The sequence below is a fragment of the Pteropus alecto genome, unplaced genomic scaffold (assembly GCF_000325575.1).
Source record: "Pteropus alecto unplaced genomic scaffold, ASM32557v1 scaffold185, whole genome shotgun sequence".
Lineage (NCBI taxonomy): Eukaryota > Metazoa > Chordata > Mammalia > Chiroptera > Pteropodidae > Pteropus > Pteropus alecto.
In genome coordinates this window covers 2,581,371-2,607,709 of record NW_006438088.1, presented here as the reverse complement: position 1 = coordinate 2,607,709, position 26,339 = coordinate 2,581,371, and the positions used below count along the sequence as shown (strand labels likewise).

Here is a 26,339-nt window from a genome sequence, read left to right as displayed (position 1 = left end):
CTCTCTGTCTCTCTCTCTCTCTGTCTCTCTCTCTCTCTCTCTTTTCCTCTGTTGGACTAAACCATTTTTCCCATTTCCCCAATCTTTTTCATTTCTTTTATTAATATTTTCCCTTTTTTTTCTAATCTCACATTCTGTTGGAGTAGAAACACAGTACTAAAAGTCTTCTTGTCTTCATTTCTTTGAAAGAGCAAGGAGCATGAAGCAACAATCATCTGGTCATATCCTTATTCTGACCTAGAATCTGTACTTCTGCTCTGCCAATAATATTTTCCTTTCACATGAGTCCTCTCTCAATGGAGCATCTACATATCCCTGGTGTCTGGGTCAGAGATGCAAACTCTAATTCTAATTTCTTAGTTTAATTTTAGTTTAAACCGTAGTCAAAGATTTTTTTCTGATTTATTTTTATCGCTCTGGAGCCACATCATTACTAATCCAAGATGAGAGGAAGGGAAATTTTAATTTTTCACCTGGGGAAATTTTTCAAAATTTGACTGCCATTGAGCACCAAGTATGCCCTGAAACAAGTTCCTTTAAGCAACTGTCATATCACGTTCCTCTTACTTATTGAACTTTAATGTATATTGTACTAAAGGTGTTCCATAAGGCTAAACATGAATTGAGCTATCTCTAATGTGAGGTCATAATCAGAATGTTTTCTAGCCATAAAGCACCAAAAGAAATAACCAGATATAGGTGATGAGCCTCAAATTCAAGAGTCAGTGTGAACATCAAAGTCCAGATTATTTCTATTCTGGTAATTCTTTTAAGTAGTTTGTGTAATAAACTCTTTCCTGTCTTCTTCCTGACTGTCTATTGCAAAGAAGCATATGTGAAAATTTGCATGAGTCATCTTTTTTCTGAGACCCATGAAAACAAATTTCATGTAACAGTTACAATTTTGAAATTGACATGGATACTGGAAGTTCTAAAAGTAATTAAACTATCCAAAAATTAAGCAATTTCCCCCGTTAATTTTACTCTTTGAAATAATGCTTTAAAGTGAAGAATTTTAGTAGTAATTATTACAGCACATACACTTTTATAATTATTCCACCTATCTGAACAAGTCAGGAAGATAAGGGGGATGGGTGTTATTTTCTCTCATTTTGTAGGTGAGGAAACTAAGCCACTGTGAATTTGTCCATTCTTTGCTGATGTCTTAACTGCCATAAGTTTCTCAACATATGTCCAAAAATCTACATGCTTTAAATTTCTAGGCTTTGTACATTTACTTGCCAATCAGAACCACGGGCAGCTTTTACAGAAATCGTGTAATTGGTTTAAGAATCAGATGAAGGAGTCTATGGAAAATATATATTTTTAAAATCCATAAAGTCATTATTTCAAATAAAGACATTCCTCATTTTTTTTTTTCAGCATCAGGGATAAAGCTAATAATTTATACTACTGCTCACTGTATCAATTTCAAGTTCTTCATAGGATGCTAATCATACAAGTTACTTAGTCATTTTTTTCCTTTGTCAAGGCTTTTCATGCTAGCCAGCATCCCCACAGCAGCAGCCTCCTGGCCGGGAGTTATCAACAAGCATGAGAAGGAAGCAAAAAATGCCAAGAAATAAGAAAAAAAAGTAGACCGTAGCCACAGAGTCCAGATGTAAAATGGCATGACAATTTTCATTCAGAGGAAAGAAACAAGAGGAAACAAAATGAAAATAAAGAAGAAACCTTTTAAAGGGGAATGTTCGTAGGAATTAAGAGGCATCCTTTTTGGCATCCCATATGGCTTTATGAGGGTTCCACCCCACCATACACCATTATCTAGCTCCATGCTTCTAACTTTTCTGCCTTTATTATGGTTCTTCAGAAACTTTCATTTGATTTTTGGTCATGGGTCCTTAAATTTAAGTTCTTCTTCTAGCCATGTAATGAAAAGAGAGAACCTATGTGATCAAGATATCTTGTGCTGGTACCCAGAAATAAGCATTTCTGAAAGGTCTCCCAGAGATTCTGTGTACAGACAGTATGGGGTCCTGTCCAGGAGAACAGTGACTAATGCAGAGAACACAGTGCTTGTTGCTGGGAGAGGATGAGGCTAGTGTGAGTGTAACTGGCGTTGCTGTACATTCTGATCACTTGCTCACACCTGCAGCTGCTCTCCTTCTAAGGTAACAATATTCCCTTCACTCTTATGAATTTATAAATCAATTTCATTTGGGATCCTGCTTTTGAGAGAAAAATCACCTTGCTCTAAATTGGACTGCTTGTCTAAGAAGTACTGGTTTCACCAGTAAATGACTTAATTATTAGCTGAATTGATCAAGCATTATCAGATTAGTATGATAAGAAGTATAGTTCTAATTAATAATTATAACATGCAGCTTTCTTATTACAATCTATAGCTTCTCCGAGTTATACTACATAGCTGAGCTGACCCACAGAGGGTATTTGAGGCTAAACTTCTATGGAAAACAACCATTCATTTACTCATTTTTTCTAATTTATTCTACTGTTGCTTCTTTGGGAACTCTCTCTGAGACTGAAAATTTTAAATTTAACAATAATCTCAGTGCATACATTTTTACCTTTTTTATTGCTGTGTTCTCTTTTCCTGGTTTGTCTCCAAAGTTAGAAAAATCACAAACTATCTAATATTGTCTCCAGCAACAAAAATCTAGCAGAGTCTTGCCAATCGAAGCAAGGGGCTGAAAAACTCTATAGAGAACAAACACATCATCCGATGAGTTTATTATCATTCTGGATGTGTAATTCCTAAGTTTATGGTGCACTGAGGGTGTTCAGCAGCCTGCATTTATAGCTATAAACACAGAACAGATGCTGTAACGAAGAACTTCCAACTGATGTATCTGTTTGAATATTATTCTGAGGAGTTGCAAGTGCAGCTACATTCTCATAACAGGCTGTTTCTGAGATACATGGGTGTAATGATGATGTGGGTCTGTTTTTACAAAGTTTACTTCATTTTAAAAAAATTTTATTCACAACCAGATATCTGAAGCAACCAAAGGTTTGGGCACTTGCTTTACAAATTCTGAAATGTAATTTCAGAGGTTAAATAAATTGGTCATTTGGGTTACTTGAGTTACTTATTGTTAGAAGTTCTATTAAGCATAATCTTACTACGGAAGATCGACCAAATAGTATATTTGCCTTGACATTTCCAATTTCTTTAGCTGTTAGTTCAATGTATTTGAATGGGAAAATATTCAGACTTAACTTAATATAAAGATATTGGTAAAATTCTCTTTGTTGGCAATGGAAGAAAGACAGAAATCTATAGACACTCATAATTAAGTAAATAATTTAGATGCAAGTTACTTATTACTTCCTTTTAAAGTCAAAATGAGTTAACATTATGCAACTAAAAAATTAAAATATTATGTAAATGGTGTGTTTCCTTTAAAAAATAATTATATAAATGACTAAATGTCACGCTAAAATTTCTATTTATTTTCTGGATAAATTACCTCAGTGAATACCAAACAATTTGATGGCACATGGAGATAAAATTTGACAATTTCCTCCTTTGACCCTTTTGCGTGCATCACTGGAAAAATCCAGCTACCATAAGAACAGATCAGAACTACAGGAGTAGGACTAGGGAGATGTCCATGAGTTGGGTTTCAAACTTTTCGATTGAAAATGCTAAAAAGCATCCAAATAGAGGCATCAGTAAGTTATTTAGAAATTTAAGTCAGGAGCTCAAGAGGAAAGTCTGAGCTAGATCTATAGATTCTGAGGGCTCAATTGTTAGAATGTTTAAGTGGCCAAATGATGATTATGACATAAGAAGAGAAGAAAATAAGAGGAAGGACATTAGGGAGCACACTTAAGAGATAAGGTAAATAAGGAAGACCGGAAGGCAATAAACAAAATGGAATCGAACAGAATGAGAGAAACAGAAAGATTGCAGTATCACAGAAACCAAGTAGGAGACTATGTCTTAGGCAGCTTGGGTTGCCATAGTAAAATCCCACAGAATGGGAGGCTTAAACAACAGACGTTTATTTTTTCACAGTTCTGGAGGCTGGAAGTTCACATCGGGGTGCCAGTATGTTTGATTTCTGATGAGACCTCTCTCTTTGGTTGCAAACAGCTACCTTCTAGCTGTATGTTTACATAACCTCTTTTCTGTGTAGGCACGAGGCAGGGCGGGGACAGAAGAGGGAGAGAGAGCTGTCTGGGGTCTCTTAGAAGAGCACTGATCCCATTTGAGTACTAATCACTGTCTTGACCTCATCTAAGTTAGGACTTCAACATGAATTTATGGGGGACACAACAATTCAGTCCGTAATTCAGTCTGTAAGAAGACAGAACTTAGGATTCTTGAGACCCCCATGAATGGAGACTGTATGGTTATCCTTGAATGGTTTCAAGGGTGTGATGTTGGTAGACTTTCTGTTGCAATCAGTTGAGGGGTTCAGCATTAAAAAAGAAGTGAAGACAGTAACTAAGGAGGCTGGGAGAGAGGAGGAGTGGTATAACAGAGGAGAAATTTAAGCTTGGTTGTAATATCTGAGAAAGGAGCCAACAGAGAAACACAAATTGAAAATATAAAAGAAAATTTATATGGTTTATGGTTTATGAGCACCCAGACCCATTAATATAGAGCCATTTGAAGTTAATTGACAACTGTGACAAGGAAGCGACAATACTTAAGAACATATTTAACAACGTATGTATTGCTCAGTAATTTTTTTTTAAATGAAAAAAATTAGGCTGGCAACTTAGAGGCATTTTTATTGAAATCTGATAATTCAGCCCTTCCTACTGATTTTATCAGACCTCTGGACGTAACAAACATTGGTCATGATATTTGAGAAGAGACAAATAAGAAAAAGTCTGGAAAGTAATGTGTGCTTTCCTGGCACTGTCGGTGGTGCTGGAGGATTCGCAGCAGCTCATAAGAAGAGGTCATTTGTGGAAGAAAGAAGGTCCAGACTCAGTTGGGGATGAAGGTGGTACCTTCATTCAGCTGTGATTGGAAGGGGCCAGACATCCTTGGATGTCTCCCTGACAGCCGGTCGTAGTGCCTGAGCCTGCCAGTGCGAGGATATTTTGGGGTAAAGCCTATGTCCCATGAAAATCCAAGCCAAAATGCCTTCATTCCTTGAAAGAGGTAACACTTTATCACCTAAAAATACATTCACCATATATGAACACAGATAAGTAAGTTGAGTGCGGAGGAGTTGCTGCTGTGAGAGCCCAGGCAGGCCATGGGCTGCAGGGCAGCGATGGGATAAAAGATATTAGGACTGAGGATGAGGGAGGATGGACACAACTCATCCTCCATCAGGTGTAGCAAATCTGCAGTCGCCATTGTTTCCTTGTTCTTTTTTCCTCCTGTAAATAATATACTCATTCTGCAAACGACACAGACGTAGCTACTTCTAATACCCATATTTTAAGCTTTCAAATTCTAGGCTGAGAACATGGGGCACAAGTTATGCTACAGCTTCAAAGAGAACATAATTCCTTTTGAATATAGGTCACCTTTTATGTTTCTTTCAAATTCAAATAAACTTGCATGACTGATACATCTTCAAGTTCTCAAACAATATTTTATCCTCATATGTTAATAAGGTGTAGTTTCTAAACTGAATTCAGAAATAGTCTATATAAATATCCATAATGACCCAGGGAAGGTACATATAACACCATTGTGCAAATGAAGAAACTAAAAGCCACTGGAAACATGGAAAAGCTCAAGGCCAGTTTTCTAAGATGAAGTGAGGTGAAAATAAATGTTTTCCTAATAAAAGTATTTATTTTTATCGCTATAATAGCTGTTTATGTCTGTGACCTTAATAACGTATATATTCATTTATACAGTCAGTAAAATGAGTAAAACATGGAGCCTGTCCTCAAGAAGTTCAAAGTTTATTGGTATAACACACCATTAAAATAAAATTAGGAGAGCGAGATGATGGGAAGTGGTACAATGTGGTGGTTCAGGTGGATGGGTAAGTTTAAAGTCAGAAGTTCATTGGGCCTAGTGTTTTTGCAAGGTCCAACCCTATGTCACAGTTGCTTTTTTTTCCCCTGGCCCCATTCTATGTAATAGTCACCTGTTAAATGAAAGAAACTACTAGAGGACACACTGAAGGCCTAAAGGCTAAACTTGACCATGGATGTTCTAAGCTCATGAACACAGAGTCTATAAGCTCATTCATTAGCTAGAACTCTTTGGCTGCAAGTTAGAGAAGCCAACTTAAGCTATCCTAAGCAATTTTCTTTTTCTCTTAGTATAAATAAATGAAAAACATTATACAAAGTATAATACAGTGCCTAGCACATAGTAAAATCTCAATAACTTTATGACATTAAAACTATGAAAATAGGCGAGTATGTATGGAAGTTCATGTACTAAAGTAAAACTCTGCATTACACTCTCATGTAAAGAGGGTTATAAAAACTGAGTATACACATCATCATTATTATCAGCTCATTATATCCATGCTGTGTGGAATGGAGGAGCTGTGTGTCTGCAGAAAGCAGAGGCATGCACGTGTTGCTCAGTGGGAACTGTGTGTATGGAACGACGCCCTGTTAGCCATGGCTTGGCAACCTGTCCATGGTTGGCCACAGCTAAAGAAAGATGAGGTCATTTGCATTCCTTCTGTTAGCCTTAGTGTCCAGTATAAAGTGTTACCTGCTCAGAAGGGAAGCAGGGCATGTGAGCGATGTTTTTGTGAAGCTAGTTTATGAGAAAAAATATTAACAACTTGCGAAATAAGAAGAAAGTACCAGTGGATTTGGAAGCTTCAGATCGTGAGAACAGAGGTTACAGACTCATTAATTGGAATTATTTGGCTGCAAGTTATAGAAGCCAATTAAGCTAGCTTAAGCAAAAGGGGGTGGGGTAATTAATAGAAAGAATGTAAAGAACAACTTCAGGCATCTCATGGTAACAAGGTTTGGAGTATTCCTGGGCCACATGGGGGGCTGGGTTCCTCGAGAAAGGCTCCGGACCTTTATGTCATCTTCCGTCTCCTTTGTGCCTCCATTTTCTCTCCACTTTGTTCATTTCTTGGGCCCTCGTGGTGAGTCCGAGGACAACCATCCAATTCTCCTGAGTTTACGTGTTGTTATAGGTCCAGCTCCTCAAAGAGACCTCTACCCACATGGTTCTGCATAACACAGAGAGGAGCTGATTGGCTCAGCTTGGCTCGGGGGTCTGTCCCAGGTCAAGGCCGTGATGGACAGAGGGTGGAGTCACAGAGTATAAACCTGTCTTCAGAGGCCACCGCTGCTGTTTCCTGTGCTTTAAGATTGGGGAGGCAATTCACAGAGAGGAGGGTATGACTGTAATATGAGCAAAAGTCCTGCAAGATCCATACCAGCCTAATCCCATCTCCATGACAACCCTATCCTTTCTTCTTCGCCACCTGAATAATTCACTTTTAAGTACCTGCATTTTTTATTTGAAAGGTTGGCCAAAAACAAATAAACAGACAAACAAACAAACAAAAAAACCCTACAAAACCTACAGATAGCTAGCCAATCAGCCAAATAATTAATCACCTATCCATGCAAAATGGGAGTGACTATTACAAATTCCACTGGATAAACCAATGAGAGGAAAGAGAACACCATAGCTCTGATACACCATTTATTATGAAAGTATGAGGCGTAGAATCGAACAAAATTAACAAGAACTTGTCTTTGTTACTTTTCTAGAGATTCCTGGCTATAAAATGCTTCTCAGTTGCCCCAAGATAAAATGGAAAAAAAAAAAAAAAGTGAACAGAGAGGAGGAAAAAAGTAGTTTTGTTTTATTACAGGGCAACAATAAAATGTTACTTATTGTTAACATGTATTAATAGAATAAAAAAGAAATCAGCAAATATTTAATCAGGATAACTCCAAAACTGTGCATATAATTTGATTTTATTTCAAAGGGGTAAAGAAAACCCCCTATAACTGAAAGCACCTTAACAATACCCTCTACGCAGATTATCTTTAAGATAAATGTGGAGTCCACTGCTAACAAAATTAGGCCAAGTCCCTAGTAATACTGCTAAACATACTGAAAAACAGCAGCTTGAAAGAAATCAATAACAATAAGAAATACTTTTTTCCTGATTTTCCAGTTATAAAAATGTATACCGTTATCTCACTCCTAATGTTTTCTCTCAAACACTGTGGGAATTAGTATCATTTTCCACTTGATCAGACTTTGCACTGATCGTGTTATTTGGCTTAAGTGGGTATGGGATGGGGAGTATTAACAAAGAAAAAATGCATACCTACATGATCAAAGTAAAATAAAATAAATTATGACAAAGGGGCGAGGCTGGGGGTAAGGGAGCAGAAGGGACGACTGCCTCTATCACCAGCCAGCTCTGTGACCCTTGCCGTTGATTCTGTCAGTCTCTTATTGTAAGCGATAGTATTTCATGCAGTTTTAGTAAGTTTATCATAATTCACTCCTTTGTTTAAAAAATACATGGAGGAGTTACTATTTTACATATTGTGGGCAATTCACTGGTGAAGACATATTGCACAGTCTGTGACCTCACGGAACGTTGAGTGGAGGACACCAACAAGAAACCTGACAGTGATGACATGGCTGAGTGAAGTCCTATGACGCAGGAAGTAGGCACGTTTGCTCAGGAGGCATGCAGAGGGACGACTAGGGATGTGTGCTCTGTGTGGCCATGGGAGCACACTGGGTTTCTCACATTCACATTTCTACAGATTACATGTGTCTCTAACAGCGAAGATGACAATATATCATCCTTACCACACTCTACCTGTGAACATACTTATTTGTGTAATCTAATATTGTTCTGAGATAGTGAATCACGTAGTTGGTAGATTTCAAGACAGCATTCAAAATTAGTGTGCCATAGACTACCTATTATATCTATTCTCAGCCTGTCTGATCCAGAAATTAATAGTGTATCTATTATCGTGTACTACATATATATTTCTTTTGTTCTACAATAAGAGTTCTAGTTCCCAAGGAAACAGGAGATGATAGAATTAGAATGTTTCTTAAGTATATATTTATGTTATTCGACTACATATGAGTGCCTTAGAACTAACTACTAATACTACCTCTACAAATTAATTACTGAAAACAGTTAAAACAAGTTGTTTGCATACAATCTTCCCATCTCCCTCTTTTTAAATAGTTTTACTGTATCTACATTATCTAAGTGTTGTCTTTAATGTGTAGTTCCAAATCTTTTTAAATTTCAGGAAAATATTCTTGAACTGTAGTGTTTCGTATGTGTCTCCTAGCTTTGAATTTTTTCTTATTCAAGGATTCTTAATGCCTAATTCCTGAATCTTATCTACCTAGCTTCAATATTTACACTTTCTCTCTAATCTTTTTTATTCTTTCATTTCATATCTTTTTTATTGAAACAATTACATAATTACAGCAATATGCATAGATGTTAATGGCAGTTTGATACAATTTATACAATTTTGTAATACACCCACGTAACACACAATCAAGAATAGAGATCATTGTCCTCACCGCTGAAAATTTGCTCAGGACCCTTTCTAATTGGCCCCACTCTCCATCCCCAAATCTGATTTCTATCCCCATAGATTAATCTTGCTTGTTCTTGAACTTCATAAAAATAAAACCTTACGGTAAATATTCTTTTACGTCCCTGTTTTTTCACTCATCCATGTTCTTGCATATATCAGTAGTTTATTCTCTAATCACTTAGTAGTGTTACAATTTATTTAATCTTTTCTGTGATGGGAACTTGGGTTGTTTCCAACTCTCACTATTACAAATAAAGCTATAATCAACATACATACTAATTTTTATGGGTATATGTTTTCATTTCTTGTGAGAAAGTGCCTAGCAGTGGAACTGCTGAATGATAAGGCAGAAGTATGTTTATCTTTAAGAAACTATTAATGATTTTACCATTTTACACTCCTACCAAGAATGTATGAACTTCATTTTGTGTTGATAGATTTTTACGTTTTTGCCATTCATTCTAATGAGCATGTCTGATCCAGAAATGAATAGTGCATGTATTATTAGTTGTAATTATATAGTGTTAATTTGCATTTTCCTGATGACTAATGATCTTGAGATTCTTTTCATATACTTACTGGCCATTTACATACCATCTTTTTTGAAATGTCTATTCAAATTCTTGCCTATTTGTGTGTATGTGTGTGTGTAGGAGGTCATTTGTATTTTATTATTCATCTGTAGGATTTATTTTTATATTCTGGATATAAGTTTTTGTCACATATATGAATTATAAATATTTTTTTCATTCTGTGATGATTTTTTATTTTCTTAATGATATCTTTTGATGAGTTTTTAATTTTAATGAAGTTCAATTTATCATCCTTTAATTTTATGGTTAGCCCTTTTTGTGTTCCAGTCTATGGCTAGATAACAAAAGTATTCTCCTGTTTTCTTCTAGCAACTTTATAGTTTTACTTTTATGTTTAGTACTGTGATACATATTGAGTTGATTTTTATGTATGCTATAAGGAATGAATGAGAGCTTACTTTTTTCTAAATAGAAATCCAGTTCACTCAGCTTAGTTTTGAAAAGATTTTCTTTCCCTCATTGAATGTCACATGCTTCTGTCAAAATTCATCTCATTATATATGTGTAGTCTCAATTATAGATGGACTGTTCTGGTCTATTGATATATTTATCTATATTTATGCAAATAACATACTGTCTTGATTACTGCCTCTTTATATTAAGCTTTAAAGCCAGGTAGTGCAAGTCTACCAACAGTGTTCTTTTTTCTTCATCATTTTGGCCATTCTAGGTCTAGGACATCATTGACATTATTCAAACGTTCATCATTATGAATGATATTACCTCTAGGTTTTTCATAAATGTCCTTTATCAGGATTATCTCTTATAGTCCCAGTGTGCTGAGAAATGTATAAGAAACAGGCATTGAATTTTGTCAAATTCTTTTTCTGAATCAGTTGAACGATCATATTTTTTTATCTGTTTTACTCTGTTAATATGGAAACATACATTGAATTATTATCAATTACTAATCCAACCTTGAATTTCTGATAGAAATTCTCCTTTGTCCTCTTCTATATAATCTACATGAAATAGAGTCTACTTTGTCTGATATTGGTGCAGCTAACAGCTTTTATTTTGAGTTAATGTTTGCATGTTACCTTTTCCCTTCCCTTGATTTTCAACTTTCTTACATTCTTATGTTGAAGAGGTGTCTCTCATAAGCTGCACAAAGTTATGTTTAAGGGGTGTCTCTCATAAGCCTCACAGTTAGATTTAAAAGTTTTTAGTAAGTTGTATCGTTGCCTTTTAATTAGAATATTTAGTTCATTTATATTTGACATAAATGCTGAAGTAATCATATTTATATCTATCATTTAACTATTTTATACTTTTCTCATTGGAATGATTACTTCTATTTATGTCCAGTTTTCTCTCCTTTCTTGCCTTCTTTGGATTAATCTAGCATTTTAATATTCAATTTCCTCATCTATTAATTTGTTAGTTTTACATTTCTGATTATTCTTTTTATAGCTACCCTAGAGATTACAATAAGTATGCCCTAACATTTTACAATTCCAAATCAATTAGTATAGTAGTTTTATCACTTTCTAAATAAGGTAAGATTCTGAACACTTCAATTGCATTTGCTTTATGTCAAATTTTATGCTTTTTTTTGTCTTTCATTTTAATTCTGCACATATTTTATGTATTAGTTTACAGTACTATTATTGTTTTGCACAATCAGTACTTACTTATATATTGTTATATGTTTTACCTTATGTCGTATTCTAATTATAGACTGACCAGATTTGAGTGTGTAGTGTAGTTTTATAAAGCTTGTTCTTCACCTTTCCAAGGGTGCAGCTATCCAGGGTCCTCACTAAGTCCCCTGTGTCTCAACTGTTTACTTGGATCCTTCATTTTTTAAAATGTCTTTAACTCCTATTTTGTTTCCTCAGTGCTATAAGACTTCCAAAAACTTCACTGAGTTTTAGCAGCTTCCTGCTTAGCTTTGTGCAGCCTAAAATTTACAAAATTTTCTAGAGGAAATCCACGTCCTGGCTGCCTTGGGAAACTTGAACTCAAGTTTCTGTGTCTATAGCTCTGTGAATTTATCAAGGTGTGTTTTGTTTTGTTTTGTTTTGTTTTGTTTTGTTTTGTTTTGTTTTGTTGCTTCTTTACCTCTTACTTAAGACTCTCTGCCTGGATTCGAGAGCTTGAAGGTTATCTGCTTACCTCTCTAAAGTTCTCTTCTTTCTAACTTGCTGGTCCCTTAGATTCTGGTTGCCATGACCAGTTCCCAATGTCTTTCAATGGTTTTTAAAAATACATTGTATCTGTTTTTCTGTTTGTTCTCAGTGGGAGAGTTGGTTTACCCCAAGGTATCACATCTTAGCTGGAAACAGAAGTCCTCTTATACCAATTTTAATGTCTCCCCTTTCCCTTTCTCAATAAGCTGTGATATGACTAAGACTTCTTTTGGGACTGTGATGACTATACTTCTACTACTTTAAAAGATACTGTATGGTAATTGTCTAGTTAGTTCTTTTTCAGGTTTGATGGGGGCGGGGTGGTGACATGAGGATATTTGCTTAAAGAGAAATGATAGTATAAAATAAAATTTAGTAGAAACATATATCTAATATTAATGTTAGTGCTTTAGCAAATATTATCAGGAGCCTCACAAAATTTCAGACTTAAGTGGTCTAAGTCCTTCTTATCGTTACAACTTCAATGTTAAGCTTCTTACCAAAGTAATTATTTCTTTGTTCAAAACATCCAGAGGTAAAGATTTTACTTTCTGGCAAGTTGTCTTCCGTATCTCTTTCTCTTCTCCTTTGTGATAAATCAGAGTAACATAATAAAAAGACTCACTTTGGCAGTTTGGTACCTAAAGTATATTCAGAAACATAGCAGGAGAGTTTTCTCTTTTATGTAATTTGTCTTCTTTTTCTAATTTTGAGCTTTTACTTTCTCATTATTAAAAATGCCTATATATGAGAATAAACATGGAAGAAAGACTTCAGTAGTAGTTTATATAAAAAATATTACCATGGACTTCCAAATTCTATAATTTCTATATGACATTTCTTAGTAGCTCCTCATATATTTTAACATATTTTAAAAAATATTTTACCTGAACTCTTTTTTTCAGCAAAACAAAATACATTCACAACTCCCAAATAATATCTTAGCTTATTTGGATAAAACTAAAATGAGAGGGAATTTTACTCCTGAATTACATATTATGATAAATTTCTTTTTGTAATAACAGTTACTATTTATTTTTCACATAAAACATAATAAAGATTCATGGTGGACAATTTGAAAAATATAGGAAAGCATAAAATAGTTAATAAAAATGACCTACAGTTTATCAGTACACAGAGAAAAATAACCAATAACATTTATAAGTATATTCTAGTTTTTACACACACACATACAAAAATTATTTTTACTATTTTTTAAAATGAAATTTTGCTGAAGATTTTGAAATTTAATATTAAATATTAGAATTAATTTAGAAATTAGTAGCAAAATGGTAAGTGCTTTAGATATTCCTGCAATTACCAAATTGTTGGAGAAACTCAGGACTATTTTTGGCATATTTTTATATTAGGAATATTTCTCCATTCTGTTTCAATTTATTCAATTATACATTCAACATTTATTATATATCTTTGTAAGACTAGGAAAGTCTGTTCATGCTTTTATTTAATGAAATAATCTTTAAGAGCATGCCCTTTTATTCTTTAAAGTAATTGGCTGGCTTGATAAATTACATGACTTCCTTTTAGTTCCAAAAATTATGGCAGAAAAAAAGGGGACAAGGTGGCCAACAATGGTAAATCTGATGTGAATCCTGACTTACAGGATCCTACTGTAAGTATAAGAATTAACATCAACAATAAAAAGTGAAAGAGTCACAGGAGAGATGAAAAGATATAATATACATTGCAATGTGGTTAAGAATTTAATAAACTCCTTAGAATTCTTAAGAAAATATATGCAAAATTTTGTGAAGAGTGAGAACATTTTAGATTCAAGGACCATCATGAGCAAAGGAAGAGAGTTAGTAAAAGAAAAAATTAAGATATCATTTTACAACCATAAGTTTGGCAAAATTTAAGAAATTAAGAAATTTGGCAAGATTTTTGCTTTTTGTTAGAATGGAATCAATGGTAGCAGAACAGCAGCTCCTAACAAGAGTAAGTGAACAAGCAATAGGAAAGACAAAAACTATTTTTTCATACTATCAGAAAGCTGCAGGATTAGAGTGTCTAAAATTTTAGAGATGGGAAAATTGAGAAGTGAGCAGATGATCCGCAGCTGATTTTCCCGAGGACATCTGCTAATTCTGGGCACTGGCTAGAGGCTGGGTGTTCAGGCTTGGCCCAAGCAGAGAGTCAATGGAGGCAGCAGAGACAGCAAAAGAGCTCTCGTGGCCACACGAGGCTGGAGAGATAAAAGGAGAGTCATGAGAGGTTTTAACACATGTCTAGCTTCTCTCTCAAAACGTTTGCTGATGTCTGCAGTCAAGTGGGTCACAAAGGTTCAAAGAAAACCCAAACACCTCAGTCTTTCAATGATGAGGAGCTTGACTCGCCTTAAAAAACACTTTTAGCAATTACATCAAGTTGAACTGACAAAATTGGAAACTCAAAGGCACTCTACCAAGTTGTCGAGATTCTCAGTCAAGACATTTGCCTAATTCTAAAGTTGTGTGGGGCAGGAGGCCAAAAATCTAACCTGAAATTCTTGAAAAGTAGGATGAAATCTCCCATCCTTTCTTGATACTGAGGAGATAGAGAACCACCAGCTGAGGAGTACAGGTGCACAGCCAGGTGCTTTGTTAAAAGTCCTGAAGGGATATGCCCTACCGCAGACTGCTTTCTATCCAAATTGCAAAATAACTTTGACTCAGCTCAGTTCCTGATTGGATTCAGTCGATCTCTCTCCCTCTACTTAGAAAAGTAAGTGGTGAAAGAACTCTGGGTGAGATAACACCATCTAGAGCTTCTACAGAATCTCATTTTATATATTACATGTTAAATGTATATATTGTATACATAAATACATTGTCTTACCTGATATAAAATATGTTTAGGTATGTAAGAGTTAGGACCATATAACCAAAAATCCAAGAAAAATAATTAGACAATTATTATCTATTATCTGATTATAGAAACAGACCCACCTACTACTGATCATTGTTGTAGAATATTAGAAAACCAAATCATTCTCCTGAACACTGATAAATAAAAGAAAAAAGCATCCATTTGGCTTGCATTTTCTCTTTGAATTCTACCTCATAGGATTCAAATAGCTGATGAGGAAAAGTTCTTTAGAAATGAAATCTAGCTAATAAATACAGTAAGGATGATAGAATTATAATATCATCATTTTCTAGTTTTTTAATAAAATAATCTACATAATGGTCATCAATGACTTATAAGACCATTAGATGAAACACTGATAGGAACTTTTATAATATATGCATCAGGCTAACAACAACTAAACCCATGGATCAATTTTAATGTGAGTAATAAACAATTTAATTTATGTGCTGCTCAGTCTAGTATAATAGGAAGTAAACACCATCTCCTATAAACTGTTCTCTCCAAAAATCAATCTTGAATCTGACCAAGCCTGTAGATCTAATTATCAATTCTTAGGAAATATAAGTGACAGAAAAACATGTTAAATGACACCATAGGGACTCAATCAGTAAAATCCATAGCCTCATAAATAATCAATGTCTCTCCACCAAATAAATAGCAAGTAAAAAAAGAGAAGGAAATATCTATAGATTTAAAAAGACTTAAGAGACTTAATAAAAGCGATGTGCAGGTCTTATTTGGATGCCGATTTAAAAATCAAAAGTGAAATAAAAATATGTGAGACAATCAGGAAAATTCACATACTGAATGAACATTTGATTACATTAAGGAATTACTGTTAAAGTATTTTAGGTATGATAATGTTATTTTTTCCTTTTATTATAAAAATAAACACCTGTGTTATAGACATAAATACTGAATTATTTATGGATAGAACAACTAATGTTTTAGATGTATTCTAAAATAAATAAGTGGGGAGTATAAATGAAATGAGATTCACATACATATACATTGATTATTATTGAAACTGGATAATAGAGATATGGGGACTAATTATTAACATTTCCTCCACATTTATATATTTTTGAAAATTTTCATAATAAAAAGTCAATTTTAAAGATGTCTGAAAAACAGAATTAGAAAGAATAATATGAATTTTTACATATTTGTGTAAGTCGTGTGAGCACTTTGCAAAGCAATTTGGCAATATATAAGAAAAATGAATGTACATGCACAACTATCTAGCTACCAATTCTAAATAGGTCCATACTGTAGAAAAACTCCCAGATGTGTGTGAGGAGACTTATCCAAGAATGTTTATTGCAGCACTGCTTAAATGGGAAAATGTAGGAAAAAGCCTAAATGATCATCAGTGGGAGAATTATTTTTTTATAGTGTTATGATTATTTAATTTAATTTTAGTGAATAAATGAGCTATACCTGTTAATATAATACTGTGCAAAAAGGGCAAATTGCTGAATGGAAATGTAGTGTGGTGTTATGTACATAAAGTCTAATGGTATGCTGAACACTACTTTATATTGTTCATTAACATACAAATACGCATGTTGTAAAAGTATTAAATATGCCAAGAGATAATACATACTAAATTAACTCTTGAAAAGAAGAAAACAATACGTATTAAGAATAATAGATGAAGGGCTTTAAATATATTCTCAATATACTCAAAAGAAAAAGGAGTTTCTGTCATTATTTGACAAACTTGTGAGAATAATTAATCGAATTTTACTAAATCATTCTCTATAGTCTCTTATTAGCTTGGAAATCTTTATAATTAAGAATTTAAAAAATAGAGCAATATTTTGCACCTATATGGAAAAAAACTGCATTGTGTTCTAAAGAGCCTTAATGGACTATGTTAGACGTGTGCACATTAAAAGGAAGAGTTTAGAGACATTACCATTTAGAGAGAGTCTACACACAGTCAGAGCTCCATTCTCCACTCTGATGAACAAAGGCTGAGAAATCAATATTTAAATTCAGATAATAGGAAAAAATACATCTGGCTTCTGAAAGCAATCAGAGTTACAAATTATCCTATTTATCTCTAACAACAAAAAAAAATGAAAACATACTCTACTAAAATCATCTTGAGTGGTTGCTGTCATTCCTTGTGATTACTTTGGACAGCTGCCATATTATCATTTCCATGGTGAGCCGACCATCTGGAATTGTACAGACTATTTTATCTCTTCTAAAAGTAGATTCACCTCCAAACCTAGCACAGACATGCAACTTTAGACACAGACAGCTCACATGACTATGTACCTGGCCTTTACCTGCTCCCAGCACATCTATTCCGTATTGCTAACATTGCCCACACACGTGCACGCACGCACACACATACACACACATACATAAAAAAAAATCAGAGAGAAAACAGAATTCAGTTTATTTTCTCCTACATATTAAATGGGGAAAGTTTAAAATCCACTAGTAAGATGAAGTGAAGTTTGAGATACTGTGAATTAGTCTCATCTAAATACACACTGAGATGTCAAACATTTGCATCTTTTGTCTCTGCTTTTGCTTCTTCATCCTTCAGAAGAAAAGTATCAATAGTGATGGCTCATGATGGCTCAAGCTGGGATAGCATTTTACCATTGGGAAGCATTTTTATGTGTGCTATTTCAACAGTCCTTCTTTATGGATGAAAAAACTGAGTGTGAAAGAGGAATACACAGAATTGGAGAGTGTCTAGTCTCCTGAGTTCTGTCCAGCAATCTTATTGCTGTGCTATACTGAGTAAAACTACTCTGTAACAACATCTCACGTTCATGTAAAGAATAAGTCCTAGCATAGAAACTTATGTATGGGTGGCCCACTGTGAAGAAAATAACACATTAAAAAAAAGTACAACAAAAGATGGTCATATATATATATATGTTTATATATATATAGTCTCCTGAGTTCTGTCCAGCAATCTTATTGCTGTGCTATACTGAGTAAAACTACTCTGTAACAACATCTCACGTTCATGTAAAGAATAAGTCCTAGCATAGAAACTTATGTATGGGTGGCCCACTGTGAAGAAAATAACACATTAAAAAAAAGTACAACAAAAGATGGTTATATATATATATATGTTTATATATATATATGTTTATATATATATATGATTAATATATATATATATCAAATTTTACTAAAATGGACAATGGGAATAGACAGGAAAAGCTATACACAATCCATGAGTTTATAACAAGTAGTAATACATTAGAGAGAAAGAAAGAAAAAAAAGAAAAGAAAAGGAAAGGAAAGAAAGAAAGAGGAGAAAGAAAAGAAACTTTGCATTTTCAGAAGGAATTGAAGAGGAATCTTTCTAACTCAAGTTCTGGGGTTTCTTTAAATCCACAGTGTCTAACAAAGAAATTCAAGCACAGATTTGGGACTTATATTTGACAAGCCCCCATATGCTACATTTTTCCTCCAAGCTTTCACTCCGGTTCATGGAATCTGTGGTTGGTTGAATATGTGGTTTTACAGTTGCTAAAAATACTCTGAAGTCAAGCTTCTTCTCTCAGTTTTTGTGCAATTGACCACTCGGGCATCAGATTTTGGAAAGCTTGGCCTGTAACCTTTAATAAACCACCCCTTTGATAAAAGCAGTGTCTGCATGCATAGGTCATTTACATTTCACTTCAACGCAAAGCAATAATCAGAAACTAAAGAAATGACACTGTAAAGGAGATGCCGCGATCTTTTCAACGATTTCGATCAGTAGTTACTAAGGTGGCTTTGGGATTGCTCCGAGCTACTCTGTGAAGTTCGGCTGTCAGAGTTGAAACCCCCAGAGGAACCACAGAACTGTCCGCTCCCTGCAAGGGTAACTCCAGGTCAGCAGTGGAGGCCACAGAACTCCTTGGCCCTGTCCCTGGGCAGGCAGCAGTGCTGATCCGTCCAGGCAGGTCCTACTCTGCACCTATGCTAATGTCAGCACATCAAAGCGTCTGAGAAGCCAAGATAGTTCTGTGTAGCTTTTATCATCGTACACCCCAGCTCACAGGACCAGCTACGTCATTTGCACAGTCCATTGTGAAATGAAAGACGGAGCCCTGGTTCAAAATGCAGAGGAAAAAGCATTAAACGTACTAAAATATAAAGCTTTTTCCTTTCTTCTGTGGTCTTTCTCTCGGCCCGTCATGTTGGTTTTTATTTGCCATGTAATGTCATGCTCCGTTGCTGGGGATATTCTCACGGTAAGTGCAGACATCCTCCCAGGAGCCACAACCCCACTCTGTGACTCCATGATGCGCAGCCCTCAGGCTGCCAGGTATTTCTCCAGCCAGTCGCTGGACAGACGCCACCAAGAAATGGAATCAGGCATCTTCCTTTCCCACATACCCCTCGCTTCAGCCCAAGGGTATAGCAACAACAGTGCAGGGACCCCTCAGATACCTGCATCGAGGATGGGTGAGAGGCTCACCTCTGCTGTGCTGCCTGACAAAGACACAATGGCCCTGCCAATTCAGGAAAGATCTAGCCATGGCTATGTGCTGACTCCAGATGCTACAGGACACGTGCACTAATAGCTAAGCGTCCCTCAGTGGTGCTCAGACAGCCCTGCCAGCAGCAGAGGGTGGCCCTAGTGATCCTCGGGCAGGAGAAGGTAGTGGGAGGCTGGGCTGAATCAGGTCCCAGGGACCAGGGAGCAAGAAACCAGACATCTGTTTGCGGAAGTCAGGGAGGCAGGATGTGGCTGAGCTGAGGCTCCAAGTCCCAAGTGCAAGCTCCATTTTCCCATCCAACATCACTTACAAAACACAAGAGATAAAATTATTAAGAATGTTAAGAGGATGACTAAAAAGCGCTCAACCTCAGTCACAGGGCCCTTCTGATGAGGGAGCAGGTGGATGCATCGGTCACCGGGCCATGAGACCAGCCCTGCCAGGCTACATATAGACCTCATCTAAAGGTGGTATTAGAGGATTCTAGGGGCTGCAGGTGGTTTGGCAAGGCAAAGCATAATTCCTTAAGTATATTTTTTCTGCCTCTTTCATGAGAAATGAAGTTGTTTTAATATTATTTTACTGGCGAAATGCTCTTTCTTACTGATAATTTCATTTACTTATTCAAACATACTTTTATTCCTGGTCATCTTGCCAATGTTTTCATTGTTTTTATGATCTTTATAATTTCAGGTGGGCATATTGAATGTCAGAGACATATTATTTTTTCAAGTTCGATAGCAAACATTATCTCTTTATCTAATTATCTTAAATAAATGGATTATTGCAGTAGTAAAGAAGTTACACCAAAGAATCTCACGTTTTTATCTCTGGATGAGGATTTCAAATTAAGTTACATAGACCACGCACTTTCAAATGGTTCATTGAGTGGCCCAAACTGGAAATACACATATTGATCCATTTTATTTTTTCTCTTTTCTTCAACTGTAGTATGGGAAATCTTTTTTACCTACCTTCTGCCTTCAGATCAGATTCCTTGCTTTTAGGTATTAAAAAGCTATTCTAGTATATTGCTGTTTCAAACTTCGAAGTCGAATCTCTCCTTCCCAGCATGTGTCAGGCCACATTTCAAAAGACTTAGAATGGCAAGGGTCACCGTCTGCAATCTGTATCTCTGCCTCCTCCCTCTTCAAAGTTTCCCCTCCTCTGTCTGCTTCGATGGGAAGAAGAGACAGGAGAGATGGCAAAGGTCTTCGACTTGTCTGGAGCTGTTGTGATTCTCTTCTGATTAGCTGTGGATCATTGTCACCAGGATCTTGGGGTAGGAGGTCCAACGCTGATTCATTTGTGGGTTTTTAGGGAGCCCTAGAAGGGACTTCATCACTTCAGAGTTCCCTAACATGGGAGAGTCCCCCCAGTTCAACCAATCCCATTCAAACCACCCACCCACAGCACCTGCTGATAATTCACCGTTAGCATTTTGCGCCTGAAATTTTTTTTCTGTGACTGGCAGCCCTCTTATGTGGAGTGACAAGTGGATGGCTTTATACCACCACCTTCTAAAATCCTACTTACTTCATGGGAAACTCACTTATCCTCACTCCAACAAGAGATGGAAAGGCCAAGTGTCCGTGGCTACCCCTTTAGCCTTGTCACGTCCAGTCAGTGCTCCTTTTCCCTTGCCAGACCACCCTACCTGCGGTTCAGGCAGACATCCAACCAAGGAATGGGGAGACATCCTCCCCTTGTCACAGATTGCTTCCATCTCTCGCCACTCCCCTCTTTTCCACCATTAAACACATTTCATCTTGGAGATAAATGTGACTTTATATGAAGTGACAGCAACGCTTTTATGATATGGAAGAAAATTAGCAGTCACTGTGTAGGGCATAAATCCATGAGACTCTTTAAGACGGGTGGCGGTGGGAAGGTTCAGCCCACGTCATCGTGAGTGGAAGTGGAGTCCACTGCCACGAGAATAAAGGGGGATGTCAAGAGTGGAGGGATTAGAGGAAATTTGGGACAGACACAAACATAGCAGAATAGCACCTGCCACTTGGAAAGACATAGTCGCACGAGATAAAAGAATGAATGCACTCCACTGATGTGGCTTTCAGAACGAAACCTGGCAGTAAGGAACAGCCATGTATAAGGAAGTTACAGGACAAGGAGGCGAAGGGGACATGGAGAAAGTCTCAGGAGCCAGGCCGGGCCCTGGCCCACGCCCAGGCACCGCCTGAGTGGTGTAATCACCTTATCTGTACACGTGTGTAACCACTCACTCACTAGGTGTCTTTTTCTTTTCAATCTTCAGGAAGAGGCAGCCAGAATTCTCGCCCACCAACCAGTGTCCGTCGGCACATGTGCAGCTTTGAAAACCCCCACACTGCAGTGAATGTGTAAGAGAAGCTGCATGGAAAAATATAGTGGTTTGCCCCTTGCTTTCTCTCTCCTGGGTTTTTCCACTTTCTAACATGGAAACAGATGTGGTGCATGCCATCGAGAACGAGGAACCACTTGACGTGCCGTGGTTTGCACGACTGCCGTAATTTGATTGTCCATCGTTCTTAAAAGGACACTGTCAAGTTGTTAGTCTTTTCTGCTTTTTTTATGTTTTGATGCAAGATGCAACACTTTTTCTGATTCTGGAGATTCACTTTTGTTTGTGACTCCCACTCACAAGCTAGAAAGTGAATTTTCTCCCTTCACACGGTTGTCAGCTTCATCTTGGCAAACAGAGCTTTTTCTTTTATTTTCTTTTATTTTGCCTTTTTGCTGTTGCTCAAATGTTTGAAATGATACTGTCTGCATTAAAATAAAGTAAAAGCCATAACTCGGACTTATGGAAGAGCTCTATAATGTCCGTTTGAGATGGTGGGTGCCCACAGGAGCCTCGGCTGGGTGTCTTCCACTCCCTGGGGAGCACAAAACAAAAGTTTTGTGATCCCCACAAGCAGTGAGTTTTACAAAAAGGGGAGTAGTTGTTTTCCCAGAATTCTGAGTGCTTTTATCAGATTTTTCCTATCTGATAAAAACGGTGCATGTTTGGTCCAATTTTTGACCTTTAGATCTTGACAGTGTCTCTTTAAGTGAACAAAAGAACATGAACCATCTTCAATTCATTGTGCACGGAGTCTGTGGTCATTTTCAGCTGTTCCTTTACAGCCCTTCAAACTCCTGGGAGAGTCAAAGGTACACATTCCTGCAGCAGGAGGGAGCCCACTGATGAGGTGTCTGTGGCTTGAATTGCTCTTCAGATGAAAAGAGCCCAATTTGTTCAAATGTTTACTCCTGAACCTGGCCATGAAGGCTGGTGAATGGGGCCATAGCGTCTCTTCTCTTTACTCAGTGGAGTGCATTGAAGCCAATGTTCTGATACCCTTAAAAAAAGCCAGAATAGAAAGAGGGTGATCTCAACTAAATTCGACTGACTCTTAGAGGAAAAAAAATGGTAGCCATGCCAGTTTGTTTCAGGTGGTGGTTGGAAGGCTCCTGTCCGTCTAGATCAGAGCCACTGTAGTCAGCTTGCATGTATTCTCAGTAGCTCTCCCAAGTCAAAAGGCTCTGGGTGTTCCTTGCACCATGGATTGAGTCTGACCAAGGACACAGCAAAGATCTCCTTCTTATGCAGTTGCTGGCTGCCTGTCAAAAGAGATTGATGGGAAGAGTAAATGTGCTTGTCCCATCACGACAGCAGGGCCAGAGAGAGGAGAGTCACCTAACATTTCATGATGTAAAGGTGAGTGCCTAAAAGCAAAAGCTAAGGCTGAACGTGGGTACGCCCTTGGTAGATGACAAAAAAAAAAAAAAAACAACAATCGGCAAAACTAATAGGTTCATCTTTAAGAATTTTTAAAACAAGATTTATTTAAGCTTTCTTTCTGAAAAACTATAGAGAATAAGGAAGATATAGGTAGCTTTGAAATATTATAGACTAAGAATAGCTATTTTTAGCCTTGGTTGTTTCTACACAGAAAAATAAAGAAAAATATGTTCTTTCTATGACCTTCAGATCCCACAGCTTTTATGAACAAGGAAGGCAAAGGGACTAGTAATGGAAATAAAGTTGCCCACTGAACCATTATGGTCTGCCTAGGTCTGTCTTGCCTCTGACTAATAATTCCAGCAGAGCAACTAAACTGCCCTGTATTTCCAGGGCAAATTGTGAGGGCTCCAGGTAGAGCCGAAGAGCATCAAATGACTTGTTATTAAAATCGTAGGTCTGGTAGCATGGAGCACAGAAGCAGTAATAATGCTTGACCTGATGTTTCTTCATAAGGAACATAATCTAGGTAGGCTCACCTATCCTTCCTGGAGGAATATAATTACATCTGGTATACCACTACTAAACCAATGTAATGTCTTAAATAAACTTTGGCATGAGAATTTCTTTCTTCAGAGAGAAATCATGATTAAATTGAACCAAAGGTTGTTTAAGATGTGCTTAGGAAAAGTTTAGTAACCATGAGAATCTGTTCTTTGGTTCAAAATAGATTCATTGATTTTCTTAAGACAGTAGACCCTACACCCAGACAAAGTTTATGAGACCTTCCTTACTTTATTGACTTTAATGAGGTAATATCATTGGTGTTGTCTTTTATCCTGTATCATATAGCTTTAGGATACAGAGTGTGGTTGATCTAAAGATTCTTAAAAGAGGACTGTAAATTTAGACTTTGTAGTATTATAAATTTCAGCAAGCCAAATGGTTCTCTGACTAGCTTATGATGTTAGAATCAAAGAGGAAAGGGATAAAATTCATAATGTCATTTAAAATTTAATATCAGCAGAAAGTCCAAGTTCTTATGTAATCAAAAAGCATTTGTCTCCAATAACACATTTAGAGATTCTCTACCTTACAATGAGTGTTGAGTCAAAAGGTGAGAAATTTTCATTATGTTCAGATAGGCTCACAGAGAACACATAGTGAATATGCAAGTTTTTCTGGAAAGCTTTCAAGAAATGGATCTGGAATCAGTCGGGGTCCTTTGTATTGAAGGCTAACTTGGAGTTATCTGGGAAAACAGGAGTCTGGTTCAAATGGTGTCACATAGTTCCTGTGCCTGAGATTCTGCAAGAATCACACTACTCAAACTACATCCTGGTACCAGCTCCCTGAGGCAAGTAGAGGTGACATAATGGGACAGCGCATGCATTTTCTGGCACTCCTTTTGGACCGTCTCCGTTGAGGCAGACCACCCCTTCTTTGAAAGGTCTCGTGTCCCAGCTATAGCTACAGGGCCACAGAATTGCCTGCACACCCGTGGCTTTGATTTGTTTTCTTAACTGGGTGAGCCATTTGCTCCATGCTGTGACTCAATGACTTTTCCTATTTCCATTTTCATTTTCAGAGGAAACAAATGCTAACCTCCGTGGGTTCCATGGAATGAGTCTGCCCTCCTTATGTGATGGTCTTGCCTTGTCTGTGGGCTCTCTGGATCCCATCCTTATGTCTGGTGTGAAGCTATTAAGCCTAGTGGCGAGGATTTGAATTGGACATAAGGGAGACAGGTGTTGTGTAAGCTTCCCCCTCAGGCAGCTTGTGCAGGATGCTTTCCTCCTGTTCTGAAACACCCACCCACTGTTATTCCTATTTTAGACCTCTCTGGAGCAGAGAGCAGTGTACTCTGCAGATGTAACTAGTACTTACTGAAGCAAATAAAACAGGATCACTCCGAACACCAAAGATATACTAATCTGTTTACACCACCCACTTCCAACTATTCTCTAAAGTGCTGTAAATATTGTGTTTTCTGTTTGGGGAGGGGGGTTGTAATACTTATCTAATGAAAGAAAAGCCAAAGCAAGCAAGGTCCTGAAACTGTTGTGTCTGGAACTGCAGCCCCAGGTCTGCTTAGCTCTGCATACTATCAATGGATATCATCCTCTCCTTCCTCTCTGGGCTCACAGGGTGTTCCTCTACTAGTTTCATTATCAATAAATATATTTAGCCACCCAAGGTAGTTACCTCAGATGCTACTGTATTTGATCTTCAAATATGAGATTGGCCTGATACCTGTTTTGAAGTTAGAGCAAGAAGGATGGGATGCTTCGTGACAATTATGTGGTGTTTCTAGACCAGGTTGCTTTTCTTAAGGTTAAGAAACCAAGTAAAATTAAATAATAGAAGAAAAAAACTGGTGGCTGAAACACAAGGTATCAAAGTTATCTGAGAGTCAATAAAAATCTTATTTGTAGCAGTATTTCATTTTTATAGTATGTTTATTCCTGTTTGCTGCTCCATATTTTATACATTTTTCTCTTCTTACTATCACACAATGGATTCCTAATCTTTGCAAACAGGATAATCCCTTTTCACACCAAAACGGTTGTTAAACCTTCACCTGAATCTATGATAGTATTTATACTTTATTAGTGGCCACTCGATCAAAAAAACAAAAAAACAAAACAAACAAACAAACCAAAAAAACTTCTGAGTTTAGTTACACTTTTATCTTACAGCACCCTTCATTATAATAGCATTTGCATTCATTTAAGAATAGCAGTGCCTAATCTACAATGACATACTATTGACTCAGTCTAAAAACAATGCTTACTGCACATTTAAACTAAGGACCATTTAGTTAGAAATAACTAATTGAAGGACCATTAGTTTGAAATAATTAATCCAGGGACCAAAGATTATATTCTGTGCTACAGTTTCTATGAGAAGATACATTTCCTCCACTATCTCTGGACTTTCAGAAGCAATTTATTTTGTCCTTAAAAAAATTAATTTTCTTAATCTGATAAATACCCTGGGACAGTAAAGCTGTTTCCTAATTAAACAATACTTTACAGCAAATCTAGAACAAGACTCT

The 26,339-nt window shown here is 36.6% G+C and overlaps 1 protein-coding gene across 5 annotated transcripts in view; it reads left to right on the top strand.

The window, feature by feature from the left end:
• GRM1 (glutamate metabotropic receptor 1) overlaps positions 1-26,339 on the top strand; it is a 328,106-nt gene that overhangs the window by 297,467 nt on the left and 4,300 nt on the right. For 2 of the 5 annotated variants that reach the window (XR_001517211.1, XM_006915342.1), the window contains one exon: positions 21,833-21,917. The exons of the other annotated variants lie outside the window; for them this stretch is intronic. Coding sequence is in view for 1 of the 2 variants with exons in the window: in XM_006915342.1 (XP_006915404.1) it covers positions 21,833-21,893 (61 nt within the window). In the remaining variant the exon portion in view is untranslated. The remainder of the gene's footprint in view (positions 1-21,832; positions 21,918-26,339) is intronic. 5 annotated transcript variants of the gene reach the window in all.